General features: G+C 44.0%; 1 protein-coding gene across 11 annotated transcripts in view; it reads left to right on the forward strand.

The window, feature by feature from the left end:
- The window catches only part of BRD8 (bromodomain containing 8), a 1,923,539-nt gene that overhangs the window by 793,864 nt on the left and 1,105,016 nt on the right, over positions 1 to 24,659 (forward strand). For 10 of the 11 annotated variants that reach the window (XM_044069501.1, XM_044069500.1, XM_044069496.1 and 7 more), the window contains one exon: positions 23,168 to 23,395. The exons of the other annotated variant lie outside the window; for it this stretch is intronic. In XM_044069501.1, coding sequence (XP_043925436.1) covers positions 23,168 to 23,395 — 228 coding nt within the window. The remainder of the gene's footprint in view (positions 1 to 23,167; positions 23,396 to 24,659) is intronic. 11 annotated transcript variants of the gene reach the window in all.

Consider the following 24,659-nt stretch of genomic DNA (forward strand, 5'->3'; position numbering starts at 1 on the left):
GCAGTTGTTTGTTTCTTTTGCTTTGAGTTCTCAGGGCAAGCCTGTGTCAAAACAAACTATATCTAAGTGGATTGGGTTTTGCATTGCATTCTGTTATTCCCATCATGGCAAGGAGATTCCAGCTGGGATTAGGCCTCATTCCACTAGGGCTACTGCCACTTCAACAGCATTTCTAAGGGGGGTGGCAACTAAGGATATTTTGGAGGCAGCTACTTGGAGTTCAGTGCATACTTTCTCCAGGCATTACCACCTTCCTCTCTATTCTAAATCCAGGGCTGGTTTTGCCACTGCTGTGCTGCAGGGCATTTTGGCAGCTCCTGCTTCATTATAGTTTAGCCATCCTCCCTTACCTCTGCTTTGGGATTCTACCCAAGTGTTAGGACTGCAGCAATGTGGGATGAAGAACATAGTACAGTTTTGTACCTACCATAAATGTAGATGTTCGAAGATCCACATTGCTGCAGTCCAATTTACCTCCCTCCTTCCCCTCTGTGTTTAGGGGTGGTTGTGTGGGTGGGGTTCTATTTTGTAAATTTGTATATATTGTATATATATTAGGTACAGGAGTGTTTGGTGTTTTTTGGTTTTGGCCTTATCTTTTTAGGGTCTTCTGACATCTGGGGCAAGAAAAGACTGAGGATATGACGTCGGTCATGCGCATTTGTACCCTGACGTCCTGATGTCAGACAAATGCGCCTTGACCGACGTCAGCCTTATACTTTGGTATTCGGGCCGACTGGGACAGCGGACTACCCCCGAGTGTTAGGACTGCAGCAATGTGGATCTTCGAACATCTACATTTATGGTAGGTACAAAACTGTACTTTTTCTTGTGTCAGAACCTGATTGCAGGTGTTGCTGATATCTGCAAATTGGATGCAGTTGGTTAGTTTTCAGTTGTTAGTCACATATTCATCCAAAAAAGTTGTATGACTTTCTGCAGCTAGCTTCCTTGCAGGATCAAGTTGTAAACTAAAACAAAACCAACAGTTTCTACTTGGAGTAAATAGACTGACAAATACTTCACCTGTGTTTTTTATTTCTGAAAACCAGCACATATGTCCAAACAATTAAACAATAAAAGTAGACAATTCAGTCATTAAGCAAATCTTCTAAGTGTTCACTATTAAGGTTTTCAAGGCCAAGTGAATAGTTAAGCTTGAGGCCGAGTTTGTTACCACAGTTCACACATTTCAGGTTATGTATTAACATCACCTACTGTAAAATCACTTTCAACCTTTTCCACCACAAAGAATACAAAATTTATTAAAGCCTCTAGAAAGAAAAAAATAATTCATCTCCTTCTTTACTGAAACTATCCAGTCTCTAGCTACCCATCTGACTCCATCGGACACAAACACCAGCTCTGGCACATCTAGCCCTGATCCACCCAGCACCCAACCCACCTTTACCTTTCAAAACCGTACCTGCCAACCTGATCCGGACCTTACTCAAAAAGCTAAAACCTACTACACCAGCTGCCGACCATTTGAATATTTTCAAAAAGCAGCTGATGCCATAGCACTTCCCATTTCTTTTCTGATCAACAGATCCATCCCAGCAATATGGAAAATATCACGTTATACCTCTCCATAAAGGAGGAAGTTCCACAGAATTATCTAACTTTAGACCTATAGCCATTCTTTCACCACTAGCTAAAATCATGGAAAGATGTATACACAAACAAACCATGCACTTTCTTATTCAAAACGGAAAGCTCACAGACTCTCAGCATGGCTTTAGGCCATTCCATGGTACCACCACAGCTCTTCTAGCTTTCTCTAATGTCATCAGTCTTCATCGTAACAACAACAAACTATCTTCAGCACTCTTCCTTGATATCTCAGAAACATTCGATATGGTCAACCATCAGCTACTGCTCAATACCCTACAAACCATCGGTTTAGACCAACACATAATATAATGGTTTCACTCCTACCTAAATGGTAGACAGCAGGCTGTTGTATGGCAGAGCAAGCTGTCATCCCAACTTCCTCTAACGCTAGGTGTCCCACAAGGATCCATACTAAGTCCCCTTCTTTTCCCTATCTTTATCAAAGATCTGCACACCACCATCCCAGGAGCCACCTGCATCCAATATGCAAATGACTCAATGCTAATATGCTCTGCCTCCTCTCCTACACAACTTCTAACCGAAACGTGGCTAGCTAATCGCTGCCTGCTTCTAAATCCTAACAAAACCAAGCTACTACTTTTCTCCCCTAACCATAGAATTTCTCCTCCTTCCTTCAACATCAAATCTAGCAGTGCCGCCATTATCTCCCCTGATGACAATACAAAGCTTCTAGCCATAATAATAGACAACTTTAAATTTGATAAACATGTAAATCACACTATTAAGTCCGTCAACAAAAAACTTGGCTCCCTGTACAGAGCCAAACTTTTCCTCACACCCCCCCCCCCCCAGCTAGGGTAGCTATTGCAAGATCACACCTCCTTCTACAGTTAATTCAGCTTATAGTAGCTCATAAAATACTCCATCAACCTGATAACACCCCTGCCCTCAAAAATATTCTCACCCCTCATTGTGCTCCCAGGCCATTACGCTCAGCTGATAAACTATTGATACTGTCCCAAAAATCCACAGGCGATGCTATATTTGAGTACTCAACTGGTAAAATCTGGAGTCTACTCCCTGCTACTGTTACCAAGGAAACCTCACTACCCCTATTTAAAAGAGAACTCAAAAAGTACCTCACATCTCATTGGCTGTGCTCTTGTTCTAAACTTGACTAACAACTTCAGTAATACATGTCTTGCTACACAACCTGCTGTTTAGCCAAGTATCTATGCCTCATAGCGTTTGAATGTCTAAGCATTGTGAATCATGAAATCTGATTGTATTCTATGTTCACATTTTCTGATACGTCTCTGACAATCAGATGTAAGTCTACACATTGTGTATATTGATATCTGCCTATTTTCTTTGTCTATATTTTTCTAAACATGTCTGCCTGAGTTTATCACTCAGTGATGTATGTACTGTCTCTTTTTTGGTATGTGGAGCTTTTGTCCCCGGGGCTCCGCTGAAAATGGACATATATCCAGTCAGACTATTCCGGTCAACAAATGTAAAATAAAAATAAATAAAAATAAAATAAAGTAATGAATTAATGGTTAATTTAGTTTTTAAGGCATACACATGTTCTTAGATTCACTAGGCTAACTTCCTGTTGGTCTTTCTCACATAAAATGCAGCACATTTTGCATCACAACCAGCAGTGCAGTTACTTGTAGGACTGTAGGTTTTTAACCATATTTTCTAATCATACTAAATGAAGCCTTATATTTGCACTACCTACAAAATCTGCATGATTAGATTTCACGAACTTTAGAACTTCCTTCACACTCTGCAACTTTTTGATTGGTTTCTAATGTTTTAGTATTACTTTTAATATTTTTTCTCTCATCAACAAAGACTGGTTCAGGACCAATAGTTCCTTGTATGGATTTCCATTTTTCTTGTGTAATCTACTTAATACTACCTGTGTCAATGGTATGTTCTGCTGCGCATGCTTTAGAGCAGTTCCTACATTTTCAGTCACAGTATTTTCACCTCATTCTAAAATTGGTTTAAAAGAAATGTCTTTCATCAGCAACTTCTGTAAATAAATTAATAACAATTTCATTGTAACTTCTTTCAGTGAATATTAGTGAGCTCCTCAGCGAGGATAGTGTCACAAGAGGTTACTCTACAAAGTTTAGTAGCTTGGTCTTTCACTGCACTGTATAACATAGTTTGATTGGCCACTTTTTGCTTGAAGCTGAGTTAGCAAGCACTGATTTTGTAGAAGTCCTTTATTTCACTCTCTGAGCTATTATCCACATAATATTCTAAAGACTTGATATTATTTTAGACTACTTTTCAGTAGATTTCAGGAACCGGGCTGTAGAATTAAAAAAAATAATAAATTCATTAAAGTTACATAACTACTGCATAGTAAGTACATCAATACATCACAGAAGTTTGATCTTTATAAAATTTGTTCTTTTCCATTCTTCTAGTACTATTAATATAGCATAATTATGTAGAAGGTTGGTCCCCAACTTTGCTCCTTGAAGTTGCTAATACAGCTGTCTGTCAAAAATGAAAACAAATGTTCATCAGTGCAGGTTACGCAAGTCCACAGTAAGTGTTGATTTCCCTGTTAAAAATGTTAGTTACCCAAGTTAGTTTGTAAGCATATGTATTCCTTATTGGTGAAGCACAGATGTATATAAGGCTGTAGCAACTAAAAGGAATCATCTGTTAAGGCATAACTAGTAGGGCATATAAAATATTCCAGGATAACTGAAAGAATCTGTTGGAGGATGATGTTAGAAAAGAGTGGGAAAGAGACTGTAAAGTAGAAGGACATCTGTATGGTCACAAGTATGTAGTAAAGTCTACAATGTTTAGAATATTTGCATGGAAGTGTTTTCATAGATATTTTTATACCCCAAGCAGACTTGTTTTCCGTTGGTAAATATCAAATGGTGAAGGTTTGAGGAGAAAGAGTGCCAATAGGGAATATGTTCTAGAAATGTAGCAAGTTGGCAGATTTTAAAAATTCCGTACAGAATGTTTTGTCAGAAATGTGGGAGCAAATCGTTAAGTAAGGAAATGATTCCTTTGAGTTGGGACATAGGCTCTGAGTTGCGTAGACATAGTAAGGTCTTATTAAGATTAATGTTACTGGCTGGCAGAAAAGCAGTTATAAAAAGTGGAAATCAGAATCTAAACCAACTAGAATTGAAGTGCTGAGTGCAAAGAAAAGAACTAGTAGCAGGATCCTTAAAAAACAAAGAACAAATTCCACAGAAGTAAATGCAAACTGTAGGAAAAATGCATGCAGATAATGTTTAGGAGGAGGAGTGAGGTGTAAGGGAAGGAACTGAACAATTTATGTAATGTCAGAGTGAGTGATAATTGTTAAAAAAGAAAAGTGTATATTACATGAAAAACATTAACCATAGTTCTAAAGGAACTCAGGAGTACATTATATGAAATTGTAAATGTGAACCCACAGCTGAAATCTCTTAAGTTCATAGTCTCTGATGTTTACATGGATGGCAGAGAGTTTTTTCTGTGTGCTTTTTTTGTCCTTGACCATAGTCTTTCACCAGTCATAAATGGCCCATTTGCTCCCCTCACCAAGGATTCCATCTAATGCTGAAAAAGCTGTCCTCTGGGAGCTGTAATTCAGACAGTGAGGAATGCTGTATGTCCTCACCAGCATCGTTGCAGTGGATGAATTTGTTCTTGACTAACTCATGCCCTTGTTGGGGGGAGAACATATGATCTGATGTTGTCCTAGTCACCATTCATCATGTATGGGTCTAGGATCCGACATTGGATACAAACTGGCACACTTAAACAACAGCTTAGCTCAAGCTCCTCCCCTCCCATAATGTTCTGCTGCCCTCTAACCCCTCAGATCTTGTTTGCTGTTTTAACTGTCAGACACAGATAGTTCAGCTCTTGGGGATTTTCATATTCTTCCGTAAGTTCTTTCTTTGGGGTTTTCTGCTTAGTCTTTCTTTATTTTACTAAGTTTTTCAGTCATAGTAGTGTTCCATGAGTTTTCGGTTGTGTCTTTTTCCCCTCCCTTTGGTCATTTTGACCCTTTCAGTTTTTTGGCGCCGTTTTTTGGTTTGGGTAGTGTGGTAGTGTACTGCTTGTTTTTACCTTTATTGTTAATTTAGTGTTTTTTCTGTATTTTTAAGTGTAGGATGAATCTTATCGTTTTTAGACCTCTTTCCTGAGTTTCCGGTTTCTCTTTGGATATCGTTTTTAGACCTCTTTCCTGAGTTTCCGGTTTCTCTTTGGATTTGGTGATATTTCTTCATGTTGGAGAAGCCTTTAGGGTTTAAGAGGTGCTCCTCGTGCAGTCAGAAAATGCCTGTTTCCGACTTGCACGAGGAGTGCCTGTACTGTCTCGGCACGGCCACCTGGAGGTTGAATGCAGCATTTGTGCTGCATTCAACCCCAGAGCCCTGGTCGACCACCAGAACAAACTTCTTTTAAAAGGCATTATTCAGGGAGTCCCTTGGTCAAGGAATACTCCACCAAGATGGGGCCCTCTGGCCATAAAAGAAAACCTTCCTCCTCTTTTTCCTCAGGGGAGGTTTCCTCCAAAAAAGCTAAGCTGACAGATCCCAGATCCCTGGATCTGACTCCAGCCTTAGCGATGTCCGATCCGAAGATCTCGTATCTGAGAAATTCTAGAGAGTCGACTCCCGGATCCAGAGCCTCCAGTCCTGACCCTTCGGATCATAGAGTTTTTTGTTTGACTCCCGGATCCAAGGCATCCAGATCGAGGCCTTCCATTCCAAACTAGAGCAGATCTGTCACAGACCTGACCCTTTCTGATCTGAGGGGTTCAAGAACCATTTCCTCGAACCCTCATGTTTCCTTGGATCCAATACATTCAGATCCCATCCTGGTTGAGGATCTTTCCTCGGATCCTGATTGAGGGGATCATTTGTTTACCTCTTCGCAAAAGACCCATTCCATGAACCATTGGAGAAGGCTGTTGGGATCCTGACACGGGTATCTAGCTAGGTCCTCTGTTTCCTCCCGATCCTCCAAGAGCATCCTTCCCTCTGATATGGACAGGATGATGCGGTCATTTTTGAGGGCTGAATTGAATAGAGGCTTGCCTTCTCCCATTCCCTGACTTCCTGCTGCTCCTCCGACTTTTCAGATTTTGGACTTAGGGGAGCTGGTGCGCAGCATGGCGGTGGCGGGGGTTACCAGGACTTCTTTTATCCCTTCCACATCAGAGTTTATGGCCAGTTCTCTCGGGATAGGCGGGGCCACTGATCCAGGTTGTCGCTCCGGAGTCCTTGGGGGGGGGGCTGGTTCGTGTCCGGTCCTTTTGAACCATTCTCTGCTCCTCAGTGCTTCGGCTCTGCATAGCTCTGGGCCAGCATTCTCTGGAGGGTTGAAGGTTCTGGTGGGGTCTGCTCCTTCCTCTGTTGTAGTGTTGTCAGTGGGGAGGGAGAAGTGGCTTTGTCCAATCCCTCCGCATTTCAGGTGGTGGAAAGATCTCTCTCTGCTACCAGAGTAGCCTCCCCTGCTTGCTGTGCTCCATCCCAACCCCAGAGTTTGAGCAGACCCTCTCATCCTGTTCCTGGTCAGCCCGTTCGACCTAGCCTCTAGGGGCAGGGAGGAGTTACACCTATCGGGGTCCTCACCTCTTCCGAATCTTCCCCTGAGCCTCCCTCAGAGGAAGTCCCTCGGAAGAGGACATGTAAGAGGAGATATCTTGACTCCCAGTTGGAGTCTCTCATGGAGGACACGGATATCGATGAAGGTGATTGGTCCCTAAGGTCACCACCTGATGATGTCTCCTTTGGGGACATCCTGGAGATTCGTAAGGCCGAAAGCGGTTGGTCTGCCCAGCCCCCATCCTCTGAGGAAGCAGCATTTCTGGAGGCTTTCAGTACGGGCCCATCTACCTCTTGGGTGTCTCCCCTGCTGACCCCTTGATCAACTTTATTGCCAGCAGGGCTTGGGAGGAACCGGATACAGTGTATCTAGTACTCAAAAGAGCGGACAAGTTTTTGAGCCCACCATCGGACAAGGCTTTTTGGTCCAAGGCAGTTCCAGTGGATGCGATTGTGGTAGCTGCTGCCACCAAGAAAGAGCTGGTGGAACAGAGTTCATCTGTCCATCCTCCCAATCGTGAATCGAGGGGGTTGGACAGATTTGGAAAGCAAGTGTTCACATTGACTTTTTTCAGCCTCCATGCATTAAACTGCCTGACGCATTTTACCCATCTCCAGAGGGATTTAAGGAGCTTACCTCTTCCCTCTCAAAGTCCATGCCTATGGAGGACTTTAAGGCCATTTCTCCCAAGCTGGCCACTCTCACGTGTATAGCTAACTTGTCCATGAGGTTGATATCCAGTCCTGCAGAGGGTTCTTCACAGGTGGCAGGCACAAGTATTGCCATCAGGCATCATGCCTGGCTGTGTTTATGCGGGTTTGCAGAGGCCTTTAAAGCGTTGTTCACCAACGCCTCCTTTGATGGTTCAACCCTCTTTGGACCAGCCATCAAGGATACTTTGACCTGCAGTGAGCAAGAAGGGAAGACACTTTCAGCCATAAAGATCAAATTCCCTATCCCCCCAAAGGTCATTTTCCAAGACCCAATGGGTGAACAAGAAGATGTGGTTCCTTAAGTCACACTCTTTCTTTCAGGAGGCTCAAAAAGATTCCTCCTCCAGATGAAAGGGAGAGGTTTCAATGGTGGATGCCATCCTAGGGGCAGAGGAGGCCCGCAAAACCAGGGTTCCAGGGAGCCTTTCTCTGAGAAGCCCTTCCAGTGCCCCTGAGGCGTTGCCTGGCTGTCCCACCCTGGAGTCAGTCAGGGGTTGTTTATTCTTCTACCCTTAGGCCTGGGAAAACATCACAACCAATCAGTGGGTGCTAAAGATTATATCCAGGTTCTACTGTATTCCCTTTTCCACCCCCCTACCGAAAAGCCGAACTCTCCCAGACGTGCCACCCGGTCAGAGAGAGTTAGCCCATTTGGAAGGTGACCAACCTCATTCTAAGAAGTGCCATCCAGAGGGTCCCCTCAGGACAGAGAGGATCCGGAACTTACTCCTGCTTCTTTTAGGTACCAAACAAAACAGGGGATCTGTGTCTGATTCTGGACCTCAGTCAGTTGAACCTTTCAGTGAAGAAGTCAAAGTTCCAGATGGTCACTGTACAGTCCATTGTGCCCTTTCTGCACAAAAATGACTGGATGTGCTCTGTGGATCTTCAGGATGTGTACTATCATATCAAACTTGACAGGTGGTCCAAGAGATTTCTCCCCTTTCACACAGGAGCTGATCATTTCCACTTCAGAGCCCCCTACCCTTTGGACTCGTCACATCCCCCCCAGGGTTTTACCAAGTGTATGGCAGTGCATCTCAGGCTGCAGGGATTCCAGATATTTCCTTATCTCTATGATTGGCTTCTCACAGCTCCCACACAACATCAACTGGCGGAGACCACACACTTTCTTCTTCGTCTCTTCAATCAGTTGGGTATAACAGTGAATCTTGCCAAGTCTTCCTCGACCCCATCTCAGCAGCTGGAATTCATAGGCACTCAGTTGGACACTACCTCCGGGATTGCAGCTGTTCCCCTCCACCACGTGCTTCTTATTCAGTCTTATGTGCAATCTCTTCTGGAGCAAACTCTCCCTCCAGTGTCACTTATTCTGAGGGTCTACGTTCTATTGCGGCAGCCATTTATCTGTTTCTGATGGTCAGGTATTACATGAGAGGTCTACAGTGGACCCTAGTCGTTAAGTGGGTCCATTCTCTCTCATCCTCATCCAGTCCCAATACAGCCCACTCCAGTATGTTGGACACATCTATCTTGGTCTCCAGACCTCCTAGCTGGCAGGTCCTTTTCTCCCCCAGTTCCCATGGCCATGGTTACCATGAATGATTCCCTCCTGGGGGGGGGGGGCACTTCCAGGGGAAGACTGTCCAAGGGACATGGTCCCAGTCAGAGATTAAACTGCACATAAATGTTCTGGAGATGAGAGCAGTCTTCTTTTTGTTGCAAGACTTTCAGGACTGCCTTCCTCTGGGAACAATAGCAGTACACACAGACAAACATGACTTTTGTGTGGTATATAAACAAGCAAGGGGGCACACGTTCTTGTCTGTTTTGTCGTAAGGCCTTGAGAGTTTGGGAGTGGGTGATGTCCTTGCGACGCTTTCTACTTGCAACTCATAATGTTCTTCGTGTTTCAATGTTGCAATCTTCACATTTGGGTTATCCCAGCCAGGGTAGCCCTCAGTCGGCCTGAATACCAGAGGCTTAGTATTTCTGCGTCAGTTGCCGTTGCTCCAGGACTGACGTCAAGTCATCAGTGTTGTAAATTAAGGCAGCCGATGCCATTACATCAGTCTTTCTTGCTGAGGAGCCCAAAACAGAAGCAGTTTGCACGAGTGCCGGTCGGCTGCTACCTGAGTTTTTCATTTCCAAAATTGAAGTTGAAGTCTTCTAAAGCTAAGTACCCTTTTGGGGGTCCTTTTTCTTGCTCTAACCGATGTCAGAAAAAGTTAACAATTGTCTCCCCTGTGGAAAGAAAATACCACACAGAGATTTTCATTCCTACTGCGTCACTTGCTTAGGCCCAGACCACGACGTCCCTCGCTGTTGCTTTTTTGCTCTGTTCAACGCCAGAACTATATGTAGTCAGGAACTTATTGTAGCTAGATATTTTCACAGTCATTCCTTGAATTCCGATATGGCTTTGGTAAGCCATCCAACAGCAGATCTTCCGAAAAAACGTTAAGATAAAGACAGAGACAAACCACACAGATCCAAAACTGCCGACGATGCTTCCGTTAAACTAGTCGTCAGTTCTACGGTCCTCAGTGAGGTGCTTTCACAGCCCCTGATGCTCGCTTCTGTGGATTCGCAGGCTGCTACCGAGACCCTTTCGGAGTCTGGTATGCCGTGAGACTCTTCATCGACTAAGGATCCTGGGGATGTCTCTACCTTGGATGGCTCGGGAGCCACTGAGCAGGCACTGGCTTCTGAGGAAGTACTTTGCACTACCGATTCTCGTCACAGACCGATGACTTCTTTCGCATCTACCGTTCTTTCGAAAACTACCGAGTTTCTAAGGCCCAGGGTACGAACCACACCAAAGAAACCGACGACCCATTCTCAGGCACCTGCTTCCTTGCCTCAGTCTCAGATGCTTAAAATGGCAAAATACCTTGTAATGCTTATCGGGGAAGCCAGGCTACCCCTTCCAAAAGAAAAAGAGATTTGTCCCCAGTAGTTTTATCTGAACAGGAGTCCGATGACTGATGCATCTGATTATGAAGATATGCAACCCCTCTCAGCTTATGAGGATTTTGATGCAGAGGAATCCATCCCTTCAGCCACTCCACCCGATGACTTCTCTTTTGGGGAAACCCCACATACCTTAAGGGAACATTTCCAGTGGGAATGTCAGGACTACCCTCAGTCAAAAAAGAGACTCAGGGAATTCCTAGATCTTCCACAGCACAGATTTCTGGCCATTTCTCCTGTCCTGGATGTTGTGGATGATGTTTTTAACTCCAGTTTGACTCCTGACACCCTTCCTCCTGCTCCCAAGAAACCAGACAGGTACTATAGAGTAAAAAAACACAAAATCACCAGCACATCACCAGTATTTCTCCTTTATTTCAAATAGCGATCTGGTACCTCGGCCTTTCGCCTTCATGGATCACAGTACATTCACATTTTAGCAAATATATACACACACACACACACACACACTCTGATTAACACAGCCAACTAGAATTAATTAATTATTTCCTATTAGACATTTAAAGTGATACAATTCATGTTACTTTCACATATAATACATTCACCATTTCATCAGTATTTAACTACAAAAAATATGAATATAAATAAATCAATATAAATATTAATTTAAATATATGGAATATTGAACAACACAATAATCATTAGTTGTTAAATACCCAGTTCATGATTCAGACCATGGGGCTTTAAAATCTTAAACTTCAAGATCATTCTAGTTTCTGACTCAAGCAGTTTACTTACATGGTTCCCCCCCCACTTTGAAAAAGGCTTACCTAATACACAAAATTTTACTATAGAGTCCCTGACTCTCACAAATTTCTATTCAAAAATCCTACTGCTGATCCCGAGGTTATCTCTCAAGGACCTAAAGGAATTAAAGCAACTTCTGCTAAGAATCCCACCCCCTCAGATAGGGATTCCCAAGCATTAGACAGATGGGGTAAAAAAGTATACACCTCTGCTACTGTTGCTATTAGAGCACTAAATTGTCAGTTCCATATGCTAAAATATCAGCTACATACCATGGAACTCCGCAAACAAAAATATCTTCCTTTCCTGCATGTGCAGAAAGTAAAGTGTTACAAGAGTTGATGCATTCTGCAAGTCAAGTAACTAAGCACACCTTACAATGTGGTTTTGATGGCCTAGAAGCATCTTGCAGGACAGTAGTCACTGGTTCTGTTCTTAGAAGGCATGCTTGGCTAAAGGAACAGCCCTTGCCAGACCATGTCAAATCTAAATTATTGGACACACCACTGGACAAAGACAACTTATTTGGCACCACGGCAGAGGAGGTCTTAAAAAAGATGGAAGAAAAAGCTAAATCTATGCAGACAGTTAAAGACTTCTTGCAGGTCCAGCCATTGAAGTTCAGTAGGCATTGCTCCTCCAAGCACTGGTCCTTTCCTGCACCCCCCCAGGTCAGCTCAGTCCAGACCCCGGGGAAGCAGATCCCCCAGACAGCAGCTCCAGGGAGTGCTAAGCCACCCCCTCATGGTAAGAATTCACAGTGACGTCACGCTTCCACCCCTCCCTCTGCCCACCTGCTCTTGCCCCAGGAGGAAAACTCTCCTTCCACGCAGGCACCTGGGCCACCATTACAAACAACTGCTGGGTCCTGAACATTGTGTCCCATGGATACAAATTTTATTTCCACACTGTACCAAACCCAAAAGGGTTTCCAGATCTTCCCCAAAACCAGTGGGCAGAGGCCAAAAAGCAAGTCCTTTCCCTGCTCTCGATGAGGGCAATAGAGCATGTTCCTGCAGAACAGGTAGACCAAGGTTTCTACTCCAGACTCTTCCTGATGCCCAGAAAAGAGGGCACTTGGTGCCCCATCCTCGATCTATCCATTCTAAACACTTTCCTTGTGATACCAAAAATTCAAAATGCTCACCCTCCAGCAACTTCTACCTATGCTCTCCAGGGATGCTTGATTAGCCACCCTAGACCTAAAAGAGGCCTACCTACACATCCCAGTCAGGGAATTTTGCAGGAAATATCTCCGTTACAGGGTGGGAGCACTGCACTTTCAGTTCTCTGCACTTTCCTTTGGCTTATCCACTGCTCCCAGAATTTTCACAAAATGCCTGGCTCCTGCCATTGCTTTTTGCAGGCAAAGAAATATTCAAATTTACCCATACTTAGACAACTGCCTGATTCGGGCAGACAGTCAGGAAAAGCTGCTAAAGCACCTGACCTTTGTAAAGGACCTACTGACCTCCCTGGGGTATACTATCAACAAAAAGAAATCCAAACTAGTACCCACACAAAAAAATTGTATTCCTGGGAGCAAGCCTGGACATGGCATCCCAGATGGCATTCCTTACACCAGAAAAAACAAACCTACGTGACTACCTACTTCTCTCAACTAGCCACCAGACCCCAGTTTTCCACAAGGAAAATCTTGCAAGCTTTGGGGTTCATGGCTTCTTGCATTCTACTCATTCCGTATGCCAGACTGCATATGAGGAAACTGCAATGGTACCTAAAAAGCCATTGTTGTCAACACTCCCAAGACCTGGAAACTCTTATACCAATGATACCTTGCTTAAGGAAAGATTTCCTTTGGTGGGCCATGCCACCCAGACCCTCACCACAGACACATCAGACTATGCCTGGGGTGCACACCTGGATGGCAGGTGCATTCAGGGCCAATGGAGCCCAAACCAAATACATCTGCATATCATCTAAAAAGAGATGTTAGCTGTTCAGCAAGCTCCGACAGCCTTCAGACCCCTACTCTCCCTGGGGCCTCTACTGATCAAAACAAACAACACCACTGTGATGTGATATATCAACAAGCAGGGAGGGGCTCACTCGTACCTTCTGTGCAGGCTCGCCATGACTCTTTGGCACACAGCCTCAGCCATGCAACTACACCTGCTACCATAATTCTTGCCAGGCTCTCTAAACTCTCTGGCAGACAACTTAAGCAGAACTCTTCTGGACCCACACGAGTGGCAGCAAGACCAAAGAACCTTCACTCTTGTAACCCAGAAATGGGGCACCCCGAAGGTTGACCTCTTTGCTTCCCACTCCAACCATCAGCTCAGCAAATTCTTCACCGGGGAACCTCACAGCAAGGCCTGGAAAGTGGATGCTCTATCCTTCCCGTGGGTCAACCTCTCGGTCTATGCATTCCCCCCTCTACCGCTCATTACAAGGGTGCTGCTCAAAATAAGGGAGGAAAAACCAAGGACAATCCTGATTGCTCCAGACTGGCCATGCCAGGACTGGTACCCTCTGCTGCGAAGCCTGTCTCCACTGCCACCGTGGCATCTCCCTCAGATCCCAACACTCCTGACCCAGAGGAATGGAGAATTCATCCATCCCCAATTGCAGACCCTTAATCTGGCAGCCTGACTTATTCCCTGACAACTGCACAAGCTGCCAATCTAAGCAAATATGTTCTACATGTTATACTTGAGGCCAGATGCCCTAACACTAGAAAGTGCTTATGCTGACAAGTGGAAAAGGTTTTGCACCTGGAGCCAGGCTAAGGGAGTCGGAACTGCACAGCCCTCCCTACCTCTCATCCTGGATTACCTGGCTGACCTACTACACAGGTGTCTATCCTTCTCTTCCATTAAAATTCATGCCTCTGCCATCTCTGCTCATTTCAGCACAGAGCCACCTTTTTTCTCCTACCCTGTCATCAAACAGTTCCTAAGAGGGACTAACAACTTGAGGTCACCCAGAAGAGCACCTATCCCAGCTTGGGACCTTAACTTTGTTTTGGAAAAACTCACCCTGCCCCCTCCCCCCCCCCCCTTTGAACCTGCAGCATCAGCAGCGTTAAAGTTCCTCTCTTGGAAGACAACCCTGCTTCTGGCCATCACTTCAGCTTGAAGAGTATCCAAGCTACAAGCACTAATGGCTGTAGAGCCCTTCATCATTTTTCACACTGACAGGGTCTCCCTCAGGACTAACCCATCCTTCATGCCAAAAGTGGTGTCCAGTGTGGCTATCAACCAATCCATTCATTTGCCCACCTTTTTCCCTAACCCACAAAACAAGGGGGAAAGGATTCTGCACTCTCTAGATGTGCTAACTTGTAAAACTGAAAAAAACAAAGTAAACTAATTGGCTTCAGGGGTAGGGAGATGTAAAAAATCAAAGCCGATCAAATGAAGTAATAATATAATTTGTTAACACAACAAAGAGGAAGAAAATAAAAAGTAAATATAGCAATAAACAATGATCCAAGCACTTTCGTCTCCTACATAGGAGACTTTTTCAAGAACAGGGCATGCCCATTAACTGAATTCATTTATAATATCCTGGACTGAACATTTAAAAACAATGCACCAATCATTTCCTTTACTACTGAATAATTCATGTGGTGTAGGATACATTATTTAAAGGTGTATTTCAGTCGGACTGACTGTTCATACGGCAAGCCAATCCCTTACAGTAAAAATATATATGTATAAAAATATATGTAATACAACAAGATACTAGCAGTTTAAAGTTACACAAGCATGTAAATAATATACATGTGCGTGTATGCACAAATGTATACACACACATGTCCCTATGTAATCAGTTACATAAATGAGTGAGTAACGACATAAATGAATTCAGTTAATGGACATGCTCCTATGTAGGAGATGAAAGCGCTTGGATCATTGTTTATTACTATATTTATTTTTTTATTTTCTTCCTTTTTGTTGTGTTAATAAATTATATTATATTATTACTTAATTGGATCGGCTTTGATTTTTTTACATCTCCCTACCACTGAAGCCATTTAGTTTACTCTCTAGATGTGCACAGATAGCTTAGATTCTACCTAGACTGACTAAATCATTTAGGAAGACTGATCAATTGTTAGTCAGCTTTGCTACAGGAGCAGAGGGCAAGGCCATAGCCAAACAAACCATTTCCAAATGAATAGCACACTGCATCCATTTCTGCTACAAGCAACATGGGAAACCTCCCCCCCATGGGGGTCAGGACACATTCTACCAAAGCAACCTCCACCTATGCAGCTTTCCTTAGAGGGGTCTCCACCAGGGACATCCTGGAGGCTGAAACATGGACATCTGTTCATACCTTCAGCAAGCATTAATATCTGCCTATCTTCTCCAAATCCAGGGCAGGCTTTGCCACAACAGGGCAGGGCATCCTAGACAGCCCCCAGTCTTCTTGACTGCCTCCACCCTTTTCTTCAGCTTTGGGAATCGACCCAAATGTGAGACTGCAACAGTGAAACACGATGAATATAGTACAGTTGTGTGCACTTACCATAAATGTAGATTTTCGAGTGTATTCACTGTTGCAGTCCTGGTTTCCCTTCCTCCATCCCCCTTGTCTCTCTCTCTCAGTTTCTCTCTCTGTCTATCTCTCTCTCTCTCTCTATCCTTACAAGGATGTTTTGGTATTTACTTTTTAGTGGTGATGTTCTTCCACCATACCCTAGCTCCCTCTTGGGGGCTCCTGACAGTTAGGGCAAGAAAAAGTGATGTAATGGCGTCAGCTGCCTTAATTTAACACTGACGACCTGAAGTCAGTCCTGGAGCGACGGCAACCAACACAGAAATACTAAGCCTCTGGTATTCGGGCCGACTGAGGGCTACCCTGGCAGGGATAACCCAAATGTAATGACTGTAGCAGTGAATACACTCGAGCATCTACATTTATGGTAAGTGTATACAACTGTACTTTCTCTGAGTATCCAGTGTGCTGACTGACAAGCTGAGTAGGGCTTTTCTGACCCCTCATGAGTGCTCCCTGAATCCTCTAGTGGCGAAGCAGATCTTCTGTCACTGGGGCCAACCGAGCTGTGATCTGTTTGCTTCCTTCCTCAACCACAAATGCAGCAGCTACTTCACCCTGATCCCCCCAGAGGGGAGTGCCCCAGGGACACTCTGACTCATGATTGGCCTTTGGGTCTCCTTTATGCCTTTCCTCCATTACCATTGATTCCAAGGGTTCTTCAGAAAGCAAGACACCTCAGGACGCAGTTGATCCTCATTGCCCCCTTCTGGCCTCACCAGGTGTGGTTCCCTCTTCAACGGTCTCATCTAAGGCACTCCCTTGGGTGCTCGATCCAGTTCTGGAGCTGATCTCTCACCCGTCACTCCTTCCACTCCCAAATCTGCAGACCCTTCATCTGACAGCTTGGTTTGTCCACTTCCAGTGATTCTTGCTAAGTCCAGGCTTACCTCCCCTGTAAAGGACATTATCCTTGCTTTTCAAAAATCTTCTACCAAGAGGGTTTACAGAAGTAAGTGGAAATGATTCTGTATTTGGGCGAAAGGTCAGAATCTGGATCCATTTTCAGCTCCTATTTCTGACATTCTTCTTTTCCTGGCTTCCCTTTTTCAGGAGGGCACTAGTTTTTCTATGATTAAAGTCCAAAGCTATTTCTAATTTTCACCTTGGTGACTAACCTACATTCTCTTCTTGCCTCTGCAAGGCTTTCTTGAAAGGTGTCTTTTTGTTGCATCCTCCAGTCAAGGACCCTTGTCCACCTTGGGATCTTGCTCTAGTGCTGCAGTCTCTAACTAGGCCCCCTTTTGAGCATACTGCATCCTGTGACCTCAGATTACTTTCTTGGAAGACTGCTTTTTTGGTGGCGATAACTTCAGCAAAAACAGCATCAGAACTGCAGGATCTTACCATTAAACCTTCTTATTTGATATTCCATAAAGATAGAGTGGCCTTGAGACCCAGTCCTTCATTTATGTTAAAAGTGGCCACTGAACTGATCCTCATTCAGTCTGTCCAACTTCCTGTGTTCTTTCCTAATTACGCTAATAAGAGAGAATACATCTTACATACCGTAGATGTTCATCGAGAGCTTCATTTTTATGTACACAGAACTAAGTCCTTTCGTATCTCAGACCAATTGTTTGTGGCTTTTACAGTCAAAAGGAAGGGCCGAGCTATTTTAAAAATTTCCATTTCCCATTGGATCTCCCAGTGCATTTCTTACACCTACACCTCATGTTGTTCTCCTTTGCCTGGACCAGTTAAGGCTCATTCTACCAGGTCAGTGGCTACATCAGCTGTCTTTTCAGCTCTTCAATCCTTGAATGACATTTGTGCAACGGCAACTTGGTCTTCTCCTCATACCTTTATTTCTCATTACAAACTTGACCTAGTTTTTAGGGGAAGGGCTTCCTTTGGCTCCCACTGTTCTTTAGCATGTCCTTCCATGAGGCCACCCGAGAATGTTGGATATCTGGGGACTCTGACCCATACGTGATGAATGGTGACTAGGATAACATCAGGTTAATAGTTATGTACTTACCATAACTTGGTATCTGTGTTATCCGTAGTCACCAGTCATCACAATCCCACTCTCTGTCCCCCATCCTGAGGGGTTTGCAGTTTTTAGTGGACCTTGTCTGGTGGCAGGTTCTTTCTGTCTGTCTTCTTTCTCCAGGGCAAACTCTCTCTGAGGGGTTAGAGGGCAGCAGAGCATTATGGGAGGGGAGCAGTTTGAGCTAAGCTGTTGCCTAAATGTGCCAGCTCGGATCCGATGTTGAATCTTAGACCCATACACAATGAATGGTGACTACGGATAACACAGATACCAAGTTATGGTAAGTACATAACTATTAATGTTATGTTGTCCTATCTCACCTTCATTCTTGCTGAGCAAGAGGGGTCTCCTGAAGTAGTTAGGAGATACCCTCCAAGGTTCTGCAGCTGCAGGGGTCTCAGATAAGGTGACTGCTCAGCTTGCTACCTCAAATTCCATAGTCAACTCCTCTGTGCGACTAATATCTTATGCAGCTGATAGAGCGAGTAGGGCAACAGGTGCAGCAGGAATCTCCCTAAGGAGGCATTCCTGGATGCACCTATGTGAGTTTGCTGAACCCTTCAAGTCTTCCTTTATAAATGCCACTTTTGATAGCTAGTTCTTGTTTGGGCTTAAAGTAAAAGAGACTCAGATCAGATGTGAACAGGAAGGTAAAATTCTGTCTGCCATGGGAGTATGTTTTTCTCTCCCTTCCAGACCTTACCCCAAAGGTCAAAAGGGAGGAAAGATGTGGTTCTGTAAATCCCAAAGAGTTTTCCCGGACGCACGTGGTGACTATTCCCCCAAGGGCAGAAGGGGAAACAATAATGGCAAACGTCAACATCCAGGCAGAGGGGGTCCGCAAAACCAGGGTGACATAGGTATGTTCTCTGATGGGCCCTACCAGCACTCCTAAAAGGAGGCCCACCGGTCCACCTCTGGAGGCAGTCGGAGGCAGATTATCACTGTACCAAAAGTCTGGCTAGATATTACACAAGACAAATAGGTACGGACAATAATATCCAGAGGATACAACATACCCTTCTCCTCCCCACTCCCACAACAGAGATCAGTCCTGGACATTCCACCCAGTCATAGGGATGAAGCAACCATAGAAGTTCAAAGGTTGCTAGAGAAAAGAGACATTCAAAACGTCCCCGCAGACCATATCGGATCAGAACTTACTTAAGGTTCTTTTTAGTTCCAGAAAAGACAGGGAACTGGAAGCCCATTTTGGATCTCAGCAGACTAAACATGTCTGTAAAAAAATTCAAAGTTCCAGATGGTAACACTGCAGTCAGTACTTTCCTTTCTGGGAAAAGACAGTTGGATGTGCTCTATAGATCTCCAGAATGTGTACTACCACATCAAAATGAACAGGCGATCGAGGAGTCACTTATGCTTTCGGCTGGGAGCCAGTCATTACTAATTCTGAGCTCTGCCCTTTGGTCTCACTACAGCCCCCAGAGTGTTCACTAAATGCTTGGCAATTGTTACGACTCACTTGAGGCATCTAGGATTCCAAGTGTTTCCGTATTTAGATGACTGGCTCCTGACCGCTACCAACTAGCATCTACTAGTCAAAGCAAGAGACACCACCATTCATCTGGGCTCTCAACTGGACATTACAGTAAATTTTGAAAAATCTGCCTTGTTGCCATCACAGCATATATTTCATTCATAGGAGCAGACTTAAACACAAAGGACATGGTAGCAAAACTTCCTCACAACAGAGTTCAAATGCTACGGCATCAAATATCCCTCTTACCCTCTCAAAACAAGGTAAAGTTTGTTTTAAAGGTTCTGGATACAGTGGCAGCAGAAATTACTCTAGTACCCCTTGCACGCTTAAACATGAGAGTTCTTCAGTGGTTACTTTTTGCCCAGTGGTTCATGAAGGAGCTACCCATGTCACACAAGATTATTATTACAGATTCTTGCAAGAGGGGCCTGTGTTGGTGGCTTTAGTCAACCCAGGTACTTCTGGGCAGACTGTTCATCCCCCCACATCCAGTAGCTACAGTGACCACAGATGCTTCCCAGATAGGGTGGTGGTGGCATTATATGGGAAAGACGGTCCAAAGAACTTGGTAAGACAATGAGTACACTTGAATGTCCTAGAGATGAGATTGGTGCTGTTGGCACTGCAAGCATTTCAGAACTCTCTTCCACCAGGAACAATTGCAATCCAGATGGACAATATGTCAGTTGTGTGGTATGTAAACAAGCAAGGTGGACTAGATCCTACCCCGTATGCTGAGATGCTCAGAGTATGGCAGTGGGCAGTCTGCTCCCAACGTTTTCTGACAGAAATGCACGTCCCGGGGAGATCCAGTGTGATAGCGAATAAATTGAGCAGAGCTATTCCAATGCCTCTCCAATGGTCCCTGAAACAGGAAACTGCGTATCAGATTTTTCACAGGTGGGGCCAGCCTTGCTGCTACCTCTTTGCCACGTCCATGAACGCCAAATGCAGCAACTATTTTGCCCTGATCTCCCCACCTGGGGAGGCACCAAGGGATGCACTTTTACTCGATTGGCCCCCGGGTCTTCTTTATGCCTTTCCACCTTTCCCTTTAATCCCCAAAATTCTACAAAAAGCCAAGTTATTGGAATCCAGGTTCATACCCCTCACTCCGTACTGGCCTTATCAAATTTAGTTCCCTTTTCTTTGGCCCCATCTACAGGAAGAGCCCTGGATTCTGGATCCAGTACCAGACCTTCTGACCCATCCATCAGGGACTCTCCATCCCTTTGTCCAGACCCTCAAATTGACAGCTTGGCTGCTCCACTTCCAATCTTAGCCAGGCTTCCAGATATATCCCCTGCAGTAAAACACATCCTTGTCTCATCTCATAAAACCACAACTAGGAAACTTTACGCGAGCAAGTGGAAAAGGTTTTCTTGTTGGGCCTATGCCAATCACATTGACCCTTTACCAGCCCCTGTAGCTTGCATTTCAGACTTCTTAGCAAATCTTTTTAAAGAAGGAGCAGCAGCAGCCACCATATCGAATTATCACATTGGTTATATGGGTTCACAAATTATGTCTCACAGACTGTGCAAAGCCTTTTTGCAAGGTACGTTTTTGTTAAGGCCTCCAGTAAGAGAACCACCTCCTCCTTGGGACCTCAATTTGGTACTGTCTACTTTAATCCTTCCACCATATGAACCAGCTTCTTCCTGTCATCTAAAATTTCTAACCTGGAAAATGGTCTTTTTGGTAGCCATCACTTCAGCTAGGAGAGTATCAAAACTTCAAGCACTATCCATATGCCCTCCTTACTTAGTTTTCCATAAAGAGAGTGTCTCCCTTAGGGACTAATCCTTCATTCCTTCTGAAAGTTTGTTCTGAAACTAACTTAAACCAGTCCATTGATCTGCTTGTCTTCTTCCCTAATCATGGCAACAAGGCAGAATACAAACTTCACCAGTTGGATGTACACAGGCAGTTACGCTTCTACTTACACAGAACAAAAGAATTCAGAAAAATCTGGTCAATTATTCATGTCCTTTTGAGACAAAAAGAAGGGTGCCCATGTATCTAAAGTCACTGTATCAAAATGGCATACAGATACTATTACATTCTCGTATACCTCTCAGAATAAACAACTGCCTGGAAAAGTAAGAGGCCACTCAACAAGAGCTTTTTCAACTTCGGCTGCTTTTCAAGATAGGTTGCCCATGGATTCAGTTTGTGCTGCAACAATGTGGGTAAAACCTCATACCTTTATCACTCATTACAAAGTAGAAGTAACCTCCCAGAACAGGGCTTTTTTTGGGTCCACCTTTCTGAAGAGTTTGTTCTCTTGAGCCACCCAAGAAAGAAGGTGCTAGGGACACTGTCCAAACCAGCAAGAATGAAGGCGCGATAGGACAACATAACATAAAGAAGTTATGTGCTCATCATAACGTTCCATGTTTGTTGTCCATTTCACCTTCATTCTTGCATCCCACCCTCCTTCCCCCATCCTTTGCTCCTGGAGGATCGAGAGGTCTTTATTAAATGTGGAGTTCATGTTCTCTGATTCCCTTCTTTGTCTTGCAGAGTATATGCCTGTAAATATACCTGGAATGTATGTATATGACTTCTATTCTCTTTAGTAATTGCAAACAAGATCTGGGTAATCTTCCCTAGGCATGATGGGATAGGGTTTAGCCTTGAGCCAGTGGAAGCTCTCGAGCTTTAGTAAAAGGCCGAGTCGGAACCAATGATTGGTTCCGAACCCAACCAGCAAGAATGAAGGCGAGATGGACAACAAACATGCAACGTTATGGTGAGTGCATGACTTCATTTTAGCTTCACCTTGGATGCTCATAAGCCACAATGCCCTCCTTATGTGAATACAGGCTTCCACATATACACGTTGAAGGCTATCAGCAGATGGTGGCTTGGTAAACCTAATGTCTGCACCCAGGCCATGCATTTGTGTCACTGCCTTTCATTAGAGAGATCATGGCAGTACATGGCTGGCTCTACCCCCAGCTCTCCTTCTCTTCTGTCAACTCTGTCAAACTTCCAGGCCACTATTTGTATGCAAGTTACCTGGGCCTTAGTCAAGGCTTTATTCTCGAACGCCATTGCAGCTGTAGAGATGTGACAAAGAAGGTTGAAGATGTTTTAGTAGGTAGTATGAAGTCAGTTTGTAGTCCAGAAACTCTTAAGTAATCACAAAGAATAAAAAACAGCTAGAAATACAGTTAAAGATGCTTTGAAACTCTTGGCTGACCAATCCAGCAGACTGGACATGGAGAGTAGGGACCTTTGGCGTACGATCTGCCATCAAAGGGAGTTGAGCAGGATAGCATAAGGAGGAAAGAAGAAAAGGAAGAAGAACAAGGCTAATGAGAATTAAAAAAAAAAAGTTTTGAATGACCTAGTTGAGAAAGGAAGTTTCATTGGTTTCGATATGCTGAAAGAGTGAAATACTTGAAGAAATGAAGAAGCTTTAGCAGTAGTTCATAAGTTTTTGAATATGTTCTATAAAGTATATAATTTTAAGAGGAGATCGTTTTGAATTGTAAAACTTAATTTGTGTCATTTTGATTTTCTTATTCTGTTTACTCTTGCCAGTTAACTTTAGGGTCTTTGGGCACTGCATCGGATACAGCCTTTCTTGAGGTCATAGAGACCCCTCTGCTTTCCTCTGCTCCTCAGGAACCCTCCCTGCCACCTGGGATGGATGAGTCGCCCCAGAAAAAGCTCTTGGTGCAGAAAGTGACCCCTCCCCCTTCCCCACTGCTCTCCAAGTTGCTGAAGAAAGGCAGCAACTACAGCTTCCTGCCCACCAGCCCCCAGCTCGTAAGTAGATTTTTGTCTTCACTACTCCTTGATGTGCACTGTAGAAGCACCATGGCCCATTCTGTCCACAGATGGGCTGTTTTTTTTAGCACAGGGAAGCATACTCGTGTTCTTGAGGAAGGGGAGCTAAAGTTTTCGAGTTGTTTTCTAGCTGTGATGTCACATTGTTTCCTTGCAGCTTGCAGAGTACTAGAACTCCAGGAATTGGGTGCCAGGCTCTGATTTATTTATTTTCATTTTTGTAAGTTGGATTCTTGTATTTAGTCATTAAGTTAGTAAAACAGGAGAACTTTGCCTGGTTGTGTCATCATTTGTGGAGTGTCTTACATTCTGGGTGATAATGCCCACTGATAACTGAAATGGGTCCCTATTAGATCATTAAAAATTCAGTTCAGCAAATGGCATTTTCAGTGTAGTTACATCGAGCATGCCATTCCTCGAACTGTTCATACTGAGATCGTGGTACAGTGAAGATTGGAAAATTTGCCCTTTCCTCACTGTAGTGCAATCTCTGAGTTGTTATATATAATAAGCAGAGGGTGTGGGGGGTGTAGCCCCCCCCCCCCACAGAAGCGGAATGCGATGAATGGCATTTGCGATGGAATGCCGTTCATTGAAGTGAGTTTTCTCTGATGTAATATAGACCCACTGAAACAACCACCTTCTTGACACAAATTTTCAAGCTAACTTTATTTGTTTCTATTTTTGACTTTAGATAACATTTATTGTGTAAGCAGTGGTGATTATCTAAACAGCAAATTTACTACCTTTTCATAGGTGGGTGGACTAGAAGAGTGCACCTCAAGTCCTGTTTGCGTTTTTACTTTTATAGAGTGGACCTGTCTTTATTGCAGGACTTTTTTCGTGCTGCAGTCAAGGACTAGAGGCAGTACCACTCTACCTCTGAGATTAATTTTGCATTTTCTGATTGCTTGAATACACAGCTACTCAGAAAGAATGCTGAGGAAAAGGAAGCCTTTACAACTGCCTCAACATTGCACTGCTGCATAAATTTGACCTCATGATTTGAACTGGCTGTCAAGAATAGGGAGTACTTGCAATACATGTTTTTAATAGAGCCTGTTTTATTGTCCCGTGACTCTTTCTGACTTGATTGATGTGATTTGGCAAAATTGCCCATCTCCAGATTTCTTCATCAATTTAGGAATTTGATGGTAAAAGTATAGGGTTAAAACATTGCGAATTGTTTTGTCTTGGTTATTGTTTTTGCTGTCTTTACATCTTGGCTTCCCTTTCTTCTATG

The sequence above is a fragment of the Protopterus annectens genome, chromosome 4.part0 (assembly GCF_019279795.1).
Source record: "Protopterus annectens isolate FY-2018-M chromosome 4.part0, PAN1.0, whole genome shotgun sequence".
In the NCBI taxonomy this organism is placed as follows: domain Eukaryota; kingdom Metazoa; phylum Chordata; order Ceratodontiformes; family Protopteridae; genus Protopterus; species Protopterus annectens.